General features: G+C 37.3%; 2 protein-coding genes across 3 annotated transcripts in view; both read right to left on the reverse strand.

Annotated features, from left to right (window-relative positions):
* The window catches only part of LOC107737319 (macoilin), a 12,503-nt gene extending 4,702 nt beyond the window's left edge, over positions 1-7,801 (reverse strand). Inside the window, exons 1-9 of the mRNA XM_016548787.1 lie at positions 7,572-7,801; positions 6,126-6,267; positions 5,797-5,923; positions 5,447-5,570; positions 5,156-5,325; positions 4,496-4,925; positions 4,201-4,359; positions 1,640-1,810; positions 1,286-1,412 (exon numbers count right to left, since the gene is read on the reverse strand). Coding sequence (XP_016404273.1) covers positions 1,286-1,412; positions 1,640-1,810; positions 4,201-4,359; positions 4,496-4,925; positions 5,156-5,325; positions 5,447-5,570; positions 5,797-5,923; positions 6,126-6,267; positions 7,572-7,648 — 1,527 coding nt within the window. The 5' untranslated portion in view covers positions 7,649-7,801. The remainder of the gene's footprint in view (positions 1-1,285; positions 1,413-1,639; positions 1,811-4,200; positions 4,360-4,495; positions 4,926-5,155; positions 5,326-5,446; positions 5,571-5,796; positions 5,924-6,125; positions 6,268-7,571) is intronic.
* A 927-nt stretch (positions 7,802-8,728) lies between these two features.
* On the reverse strand, positions 8,729-10,078 carry gtf2h5 (general transcription factor IIH, polypeptide 5). 2 transcript variants are annotated; one of them, XM_016548793.1, is made up of 3 exons: positions 10,039-10,078; positions 9,708-9,785; positions 8,729-9,318 (listed from the first exon to the last, which is right to left on the reverse strand). In XM_016548793.1, exons 2-3 carry the CDS (start codon positions 9,740-9,742, stop codon positions 9,138-9,140), a joined length of 216 nt encoding a protein of 71 aa, XP_016404279.1. In that variant the 5' UTR covers positions 9,743-9,785; positions 10,039-10,078; the 3' UTR covers positions 8,729-9,137. The 2 variants fall into 2 exon arrangements, with proteins under 2 accessions (XP_016404279.1, XP_016404281.1); XM_016548795.1 differs by having other exon boundaries at positions 9,975-10,072.
* Between the last annotated feature and the right edge of the window lie 335 nt (positions 10,079-10,413).

Here is a 10,413-nt window from a genome sequence, read left to right on the forward strand (position 1 = left end):
AGGGGCGTAACATTTCCATCACAAGCTTGAGGTGTTCGGCCAATCACAACGCACTGGATAGCTGGGCAATCAGAGCACACCTCGCTTTTCAGACTGATGAGCTTTGTAAAAACAAAGACACGTTTCAGAAAGGCGGGGCATAGAGGAGAAACAATAATGTACAGTATGTGGAAAATAATGTGTTTTTTGAACATTAAACCGCATAAACACATTTCATTACACCAAATAATGTTCTTTTTAGCAACATCATATGACCCCTTTAGGAATTTCTGTGAATGCAGTATGTTATTCAGGTTTTTTCCCCCCACAAACTATTTAATATATTCTGGACATTTGGGCATCCAACTCATTTGGCATTTGATATAGTACCCAGGGATTTATTATTTATTATTTTTGCAATTCCTTTGGTTGCTACTAGAGGCAAAGAAATTACACACTTCATCTTTAAAGCATCTGTATGTAGTTTTGTGTATTTTCCGAGTTTGGAGCCCACTACCATTGAGTGGGTGAAATTCACTGTCATAATTATAGCCTTACATGTTCATTTGTTGCTGTCGTAAAGTAATCCATCCTTTTCGGCGGAATTTCGTATCCACTCACCAAACTCCCACAACAGACATTTCAAGGTAAAAAAACTTACATACAGTTTATTTAAATGTTTGTTTTCAGCTTAAGGAGTCATTAAAGCATAATATACTGTTGTAAATTGTACATTTTTGATGGCCAGCTATTAAAAATATACAGAGAGTCTACTATTTTTTATAAATAATTACCTAATTTTGTATACACAAATTTAGTTGAATAAATATCTGAGTCCAAGCAGAGTTTAATTCTCTTGGGACATACTTGCATTACTTTGTCAGTTCCACCAAAAAAAAAATTTGAAATGCTTTCCAATGAAAGAGAAAACTGTTCAAAAGCTTGACTGATTTTAAATTCATAATGATACAAAAATTCTCAGGTTGCACAGTAGTTTCTGAAAGATTTGGTTTCTGTTTTGGCATGGTTTATGTAGCAGATTGTAATAACAGCATTTAAACTGGGCGAGGAACAAGAAATAATGAAGAAAAAAAAACACAGAATCAGCATTCGGCACAGAAACTTTCACCCACACCAAAAAACTAAAGAAAAAAGAGCCATAGGCTGAACACCACAGACAGCAAGCTACCGGATCCACATGTGTCATAACATGAAGAATATAAAAATATGAACCACAAACATCCAGCACATCACAACTATTCAATGCAGTATGTAACTGAACAGATCTACGAACCACGTTCTTTACCTCCACTTCATTCTCTAGAGCTATCTTTAGATTTTCTTTCTCCTGATATTCCAGCTGTAGTTGTTTGTACTCTGAGTCTAGATCTTTAGCTTTTTTCCTCAGCATTTGAGTTTCACTGTGTTCTTGCCTATAGTGGATGGGAAAAAATACAACATTTTACAGGTTTATTTTGTCATTGCTATTTTGCATTGAGAATTCTACTGCCAATTATAACCATAATTAAAAAGCACGACATTTAGACCTAGTCTCAAAGAGCATCATCAGTGATGGAAAACTAAAATTCTAAACATTGACAAGATCAATGTAGGTATGCATTTGAATGTGTTTGCACTATTACTTTATTCATACAATTACCTGAATGATGCGCTTCGAAGTAAAATCGTTGCTTCATCAAATTTTTGGGCTCTGACTTCTGCGAGTTGTTTTTCTACTGCAACTTGAGCCTCTGTTTCCATTCTGATTTTCTTTTCCAGCAAGGAACAGTTTTGTTTGTCCTTCTGTCTGGATTTTGTAAGACACTGAATCCTGCACAGCAGAGCAATTTAAAAGAACAGTGTTAGATTTTGTCAAGTTGCACTTACTCTTACAGTTCAAAAAGCATGAACTTTCATAGTTTGTAATGTATACACTACCATTCAAGAGATTTTTTAATGTTTTTGAAAGAAGTCTCTTATGCTCAGCAATGCTGCATTTATTTTTCAGTTTATTCCTATGATAGCAAAGCTGAATTTTCAGCAGCCATTACTCCAGTCTTCAGTGTTGAATGATCCTTCAGAAATCATTTTAATATGCTGATTTGCTGCTCAAGAAACATTTCTTATTATCATCAGTGTTAAAGGGGGGGTACAATGGTGTTTTATGCATTCAGAGTTGTTTACACTGTTAAAGAGTTGGATTCTCATGTCAAGCATGGACAAAGTTTCAAAAAACAATTTGTACGTATGACAGAGTATTTCTGTGGCAAAAATCTTACTTCTGGGTTCGCACAAGTTTCAGAGAGTTTTTTTCCATCGTGGCTCTTAATGACGTAAATGGTGGAACTCCTTATATGGGCATTTCTCCCAGAAGAACGCGCCCGCGCACGCATCGACCAGAGCAAGAGCGAGATTGTCCGGCAGATCATCCAGCGGCAGCGCTGCACGGGACTTGCTCGGGAAGAATGTCTCCAATCCAAAGAAGTGTGTTTTTGGTTGTAAGGGAAAGATAACATTGCTCAGCTTCCTAAAGAACCCAGCGTAGACAGTGGATACAGTTTGTTTTTCCGGAGCAGCAACGAGTTTCACAAGTGTGTTTGTTGACGAACGTTTTATAAACAAGGCCCAGTTCGACGCTGGATTTGCACATCGTTTGATACTGAAAGATGGAGCGGTCCCAGCTATAAAAGATCCCGGTCATGATTCAGAACTGCAGACGGTAAGTGAAACGGCGTCAAATGTCTGTTTTATGGGAAGCCAAACCACCCAAAAGTGGGATGAAACAGCGCGGTATTAAAGTGTTCGCGCCGCGCTGACCTGTCATCCAATCCAAAGAAGTGTGTTTTTGGTTGTAAGGGAAAGATAACATTGCTCAGCTTCCTAAAGAACCCAGCGTAGACAGTGGATACAGTTTGTTTTTCCGGAGCAGCAACGAGTTTCACAAGTGTGTTTGTTGACGAACGTTTTATAAACAAGGCCCGGTTCGACGCTGGATTTGCACATCGTTTGATACTGAAAGATGGAGCGGTCGAGCTATAAAAGATCCCGGTCATGATTCAGAACTGCAGACGGTAAGTGAAACGGCGTCAAATGTCTGTTTTATGGGAAGCCAAACCACCCAAAAGTGGGATGAAACAGCGCGGTATTAAAGTGTTCGCGCCGCGCTGACCTGTCATCGCCGCGGCTCAATGGACCAAGCTGCGCGACCGACTCGACAGCGCAAAGAGGACGTGTTTACTAGCACCACCGAACTGACAGCACAGCGCGAACATTACTCTCCGCAGAAGTTTGTGTTTTTTTCCTGCACTTTTTGGAGATATGAAGGATGCAGTACTACTCTATAGGTACTCAAGATTAACTTGAGATTGGGTGAAACTGTGTGTGTTATGCCCCCTTTAAAAACAGTTGTGCTGCTTAATATTTTTGTCAAAACTGTGATTTGTTTTATAGAATTAAGTTTAAAAGAACAGCATTTGTTTGAAATAGATTTTTTCGTAGCATTATAAATGTCTTTGCTGTCTCTTTTGATCAACTGAATGCATCCTTGCTGAATTAAAGTTTTAATTTCTTGAGTTCTTGATGGATAAATTGAACGATAGTGTATGAGTGTAACTTCATATTTGGGTGTATGCAACTATGCACAATTAGGGCACTGTGTAATTTCATATGTATCCTAAATACACACAAATAATATTTTGTACACTTTTTTCGTAAGCTTGATTGGAAATAATGCACAAAATATTCTGTTTATTTATTTGTGATATTTTTTCCTTTGTTTACCTTGATTCTTCTTCATTTCTATGGTAAACACTAACTTTTGAGGGGGAAAAAAAACTTTAATGGGACGAAATTTGGTGGTTGTGATGGAAATGGTGGGACAGCTGTAAATATAAATATTTTTACACAATAAATATTTTAATCATTTTTGCATTTACTAGATTATAATAGTGATTAAAAGGATAATAAATAATACTTTTATGATGGGTTTGCATAGTTTAAGAGACAAAAGGTCAAACAATACAGTATATATAAAAGCCATGGTAAAAACTATTAATGTGTTAGTGTTATCATATAACATCCAAAAAACTGTCAACAGTTAGTAAGAACCACCTATATGTTTGATATTTAAATGCAAACATCAGTCAAACATCAAGCAGCATGACCTAACATCAACCCAGAGCACTAATGCCAAGACCAGCAGGAAGAGATCAGAGGACTCACTTGTTTTGCAGCAGTTCATTTGCATGTCTGAGCAGAGAGACTTCAGGGCGCAGACTGTGTTCACTGTTGGTCAGATTACAAATGTGACTGCGCAGCTCCTGCTCGCTCTGTCTGCTCGCCTGCAGCTCTCCCTTCAGCTTCCTCATTTCTTGTTCCAGCCTGTGGAGCAGATGGAGATCACAGTGTAAATGTACACGAAATTCATTAACCGTCTTCCACAGTCCATTACACTTTTGCAAACATATGAATTTAGAGCTAAATCAGTACATATAGAAATGAAATAACATAACCATACTTCAGCATCTGCTCAGCATGTGGGTTCGGAGGACTTGGTGAGATGTTTGACAAGCACCTTTCAGCAGAGTCCCCTATTGTGTTGATGGCTTTGGGGGCTTTCTGCCTCTTCTCCCCTTTGCTGTTAGGGATATTCACTGAACCTCGATGCACTTTAGGCAAGGAGCTCTTGGAGGGTCTTTGAGCTTTGCTGCTCTGATCCTCCTGAGGTAGGTTTTCAGGCATTTCTAGAATGGATGTAGAGTCCAAGTGAAGTTCCCCTCCACGGTGCTTGGGTCCTGGGGTTTGTGGATTTGCATCTCTTTCGGGTCTCGCAGGAAGTCTGTGGATTTGAAGGCAGTCTTCCATGTTTTGTTTGTCCTCTGAGGTGATGGAATTGGATGGACACTGGTATTGTGTCGGCCTAGATTTGGCCACCTTATATTTGGGATCTGTACAAAGACATTTGTCACAATTTAACATTTGTGAGCTTTATGACTTTTTTTTTGTTCTTCATAATTTAAATTAGATTAGATTACTAAATTGAATTGCAAATTATGTGTCATGATTTTTTTTGCAATATTAAACAATTTTAAACTTTTTTTTTTAGAAAGTTCTTTTTAGAAAGTCATCTTAAAAATAGCTACATATTATATGGTACTGTAAAAGAAATTATACATACCTTCCACCCACAATTTTGGATACAGGTGCATGGAAGGAGGTAGGGATTGTTGCAGGAGATCCATGTGGAGGTCATTCTCACTCTGAACTGATTTCTGAGTGCGCAGCTTAAACATACTGGAGAAGTAGCATGTTGCATCAAATCCCATATACACTAGTGGATAACCAATGCTGGAAGAAATAATTATACCATGTGTTAAATTACAGTATGAAACACTGCTGGTAAAATTGTTGTTTATTTAAAACCCCATATTACATTCAGCTCTAAAATAAATTGCCAATCAGAACCTACCAGTGTGCAGCAAATAGATGGGACAGATTTGCATGAGGGCTTTTCAGGTCCCGCAACCGTAGAGAGGCCTCCATATACACTAAGAGTATCCATAATGTCACAGATGACATACAGATTCCCTTTTCTGCAAGTAAATAAATAAATAAATAATGTGTGTATAAAATGGAAAGTAACGCATTGTATTTAACTGACATACTATGCACACTATGTATGTGTAAATAAACGTATATAATGTTTATATCCATAATACTTCCAGGGGCACAATGACTCTATCTGTAAGTGTTAAAGGGGTCATATGATGCTATTTTAAAGATCATTATTTTGTGTAGCAATTTGATTATAGGGCTCACCTGTATGCCACATATAGTTGAGTAAGACATATGTGCTGGCTGCAAAAAACAGCCAGTGCAAGGGTACAAAAATTAAACAGAATAAGTCCAGGGTAAATGCCGCACACACAAAAACCACACAGATGGCCTGTTAAAGAAAAGCAGAGGTTAGTTTGTTTAATATCTGTTTTTTAAATGGTAATTTGAAATTCAAATAAATGCAGGAACACAACATAATATAAATAAAAAAGAAAATGGAACAAGAAAATGTATTTGTAATTAGATCAGGTTTTGTTATCATTTTAAAAGTAAATAATACAGTTGCATTTGCAGAGCAGAACATTGCCTACCAGTCCATGACAGTGGAATGTGGTGTAGACGGTCCCTAGAAAGAGCCAACATGGCCACAGGTATTCTAGTCTGAACTCCAGAATAAAGTCAGCTAACAGCACCAGCATCCAGACGATCATGAACTTCAGAACAAAGTAAGCGCTGAAAACAGGACATTTAAAATGACTTACCATTAGAATTTTTTTTAAGAAAAAAATCGTCAGTGTTACAGATACAGGGTGTTATTTGAATTAATGTGAATTCTTTTTAATTGAGTAGGAAAAATAATATACAAATTTGATAAATATAAAAAAATTATAAAAATGCATTTTTCAAATCAGACTGTCAAAACGGAAGTCCTTGTTCAACTACAAAACGCGCGTTCTCTGTTTAGACTTCATGTTGACAGAAAGACAAAAATTATTTTTCTGTATTTCAAAGGAAAACGGAACCAGCATATACGTGAGATGTAAAGGCACAGAAAATAAGCTCTTGAAGACGTTACAATCCATGTTTTGGTCGCACAGTCTATTGTGCTCCATTCCTTTGTTCGGGCTTTCTGCCTTCCACATCCCTTTGTGTTTGGTAACCATGGCAACATTTCATCTTCTGCATCAGCACCTAAACGTCGAATCTACAGTGTTGCCATGGCTATTTAAAGAACAAGAAACCGTTTCAGGAGAAATCTGCACACGTTCATTTCACTATAAAGCGTGTAAACACAGCAGGCTATTGTCCAGATCACTACACTAAATAAGAGACGGTGTTAGTTAAGAGTACATGTTGTGTGTTTACCTCCCTAGAAACAGTAGTCTGGAATCAGCGAACCTGATAAAATTGAAAATGCACCAACAACTTACAAACACAGCTCTGAATCCTATTAAATATTATATTAATTGAAAAATATGCATAATATAAGGCATATTGTACATCAAAATAAACCCTGAGAAAAATGTATTACATAAAGGACATTCCTGCGCGCATATTGTCTAGTCAGAGGGCCTTGTCAGTTTGTCTGTGTTTTCAGACAGTCTGTTTTTCAGACATCGTATTGTCATTAAGAAATAACATGACTATGTAAGCTGACGCTGCATCAAATAACATTGATAATAGCTAGGTTTACTAATACCAGACCATGAAATAAGTAAAATACTGTAGCATTTCTTAATATGCAGCGCTAAATTCAATCGGAGGATATTTTTGTTATCAAAATATTTTGTTAGCAACATGGCCCGCTGCACTGTTTTTACAAGAAATGTTATAGATTCGGCCTTGTATGCATCCATTAAATCACAGCGAGCATTAGCTCTGAATTAAGCCCCGATTTGTCATCATATCAGGAGATGCTGTTTGTTTATTGTTTGCGTCAATCCGTTCAGCGCGCTATGAATAGCCAAGCGCGAGCCGTTCAGGTGAAAACGAATAAGAGCAATAACCAAACAACGAAGCTGCGCGCGGCGTCATACCTTTCGGAAATCTTCTCTGTGAGTTTAATCTTTTTCATTTTCCGTAGCCTGCCGATATCCATGTAGCGTTTCTTCATATTATGGCTTCTGGTCCCCCTGGCTATTTAGTCCATTAAACAGGTAATTGTAGTAAGACTGGAGGTCTCATTTACAGTAACCTGAGCAGAAGCGCTTTGTGCGTTAGTGGAGGTGGATGTGCGCACGCTCGAGAACTTCACACACAACCAAGCGCCACGATGAGGTGCGTGTAAGTACATCTGCGCTGTCTGGACAACAAGGGACTCAGAAATGTTGCAAAGACATCGCGGCCACTGGCCAGTGATAGATAGATGCGGTATAATCGCGAGTTCACAAACCAAAATCAACATTGTATATATATATATATATATATATATATATGTGTCTGTTAGTGAGGCTGCCCATTTCATAGTGAACTGACTATTTTAAATAATAAACAGCTGCATCTCTATTTGCTTTGCTTTGATTAGGCTCACAATGGAGAGGACTGACGGACAGACAGACAGACAGATATACCTATATCAGCCGCAGTGTTATAATGCATTCTTCTGTTATTTTGCAATATAGTATTATTTACAGTCATGCCAATAATGCAATTTTGAATTAGATAGATAGATCTATATCATAGCCGTAGTGTTAAGTAACAAAAGAAACTGGATGTAACACTACAAAGCTTCCACATGATGGTCTTCTTTGGAAACAAAAATAGAGGAAACGTCACCTCATGTTTAGATAGTGGTGTTGTATAGCCAGTCAGTTTTACTAGGTGAACTCATAGGTACTTCCAAGAGTTCACCGCACCACTTTCCCTTCCTTAATCAAGACATGCTGGATATTTTGGAAATATAATGCTGTTCACTATTTTGATTTTGCGGCTTCTTCTCACTCCACAAGGTAAAGTCTTTCACCAATATTCTGATTACAGACACATCTCAATTGTCTAAATGCCCTATCATACCCTCGTGCAGGTGGCTTGAGCTGGTTTTCACTAGAAAGAGGATAAACAGAAAAGAGAGCTTGGAATTTTACAAACAGGCACCTGTCAATACAGCAGTCTTCAAATTTTTAAGACCAATTACAATGTATCCAGGAAATAAATTAAGGACATTTTGAGAACATTTGTTTTTTTAAAGGTTTTTTATTTGATGCTTGTATATTATGCATGTATATAAATCACACTGTCATCAACCATCTGCTTTCAGTTTGTATACAATTCTGAAGTGTTGGGGAAAAAAAAAAAAAATGTATTGTTTCTTTCTGCAGCTACTGCCATTTTCCATGCAAAACACATTTCATTGACCATACTGTCAGAACACAGCAAAGATTCGAGCAGCTGTCTTTGAAACATATGCAACATAAAGAACTTGAAAATTATAATTCTCTCAGATGAAAAATGTATGCAACAAACTAAACCAAGGATAACAGGCATCATCCTGGTACCCAGTCGTCTATACATTTCAGTTACATCTGTTTGTGCAATTGTGCTGAAAGAATCTCCACATCCATCTGCTCCCACAGACTGTAGGGTCTGCTGTCCGATTCAGACATTTATTTCTGGGTGATGGGGAATGAATTCTGGTCCATCAGTTCACCTACTCGCTCCTGGAGAATCTGCACAACTTCAGCTAGGATGAAAACGTGCGTGTCGTCCAAATCCTGGATGATAAATTTCTTCCCCAATGCCGATGTCTCGTCCAGATATAGAAGAAATTGCTTCATAGCTGGGTCACTGGTTGATATTTTAAAAGGAGAATCATAAATGATGACGCACTGCAGCATGACTTTATTTTAAAGGTGCACTCAGAATTTTTTTTTTTTGTTAAACGTTTTGTTCTCTTTCAAATATGATTATTCAAACCACGATTATTTTTTTTATTGTTTCCACAAGCAAGTATGTAATAAGTGGTTCCAAGATCAAGAGAATGGTTCTGTTGGTCACCCATGTGGCAACCAGCTCCATGTAAAATAAAACGGCTTTTGACTACTGATCTCTTCTTCTTCTGTAAGTGTATATGATTTCACATAGATTTTAAAAAAAATGTTCATTTGTAAGTTTAAAAATTTTAATCAGAGAAAATATACTGAATGCACCTTTAAATATTTGTATGTAAAACTTACCATTCAACCAGAACTCCTTTTAAGACATTAACCATTTTGGACGGGATGGGTTAACACTTCTGGTTCTTCGGTTAAAGCCTAAGTATATACAAAAGGCAAAATTGTTCTGAACATTAGAAATAATAACAACAAGTTAGCAGGTTACCGTGAATGTTTGCAATCGTTACAAACGTTTCACATACTGTACGTATCTCCAAACATATATACGCAAATCCTATAAAGCTAGAAACCAGCAGTTTCAAGAAAATGAAAATAAATCACTCTTACATGATTTTTACTGTGTTTATCTGTCAATTGTCAATTTGTTTTAATCCAAGTGTCCACCACCTACCTACTAACAACAATGGTCTTCCTCTCTCGCTCTCTCTCTCTCTCTCTCTCTCTCTGGTTTTATTGGCGGGGTGCACCCAACTTGTTCAGGTGCATACCGCCACCTACTGTACCGGGGTGTGCAACTTCAGGGCTTCATGTACTTAGCATAGTTATAATCATTAAAAAAAAATAAAATTATAAATAAAATAAAAAAAATCTCCTATATCCTGTGCTCTAACCCTGTATCTTTAAGAAAATTAAAGAGAGCCTTGCTACATTCCCACATTTTCTCATCTGCCCCCAAAATCCCCTTCAAACTCCATTCTTGTTCCAACTCATATATCTTATCTTGCAAGATCCTCCTTTCTGCATTATATTTTTTACACCTCATAAT

The sequence above is a fragment of the Sinocyclocheilus rhinocerous genome, unplaced genomic scaffold (assembly GCF_001515625.1).
Source record: "Sinocyclocheilus rhinocerous isolate Xijiao unplaced genomic scaffold, SAMN03320098_v1.1 scaffold1606, whole genome shotgun sequence".
NCBI lineage: Eukaryota > Metazoa > Chordata > Actinopteri > Cypriniformes > Cyprinidae > Sinocyclocheilus > Sinocyclocheilus rhinocerous.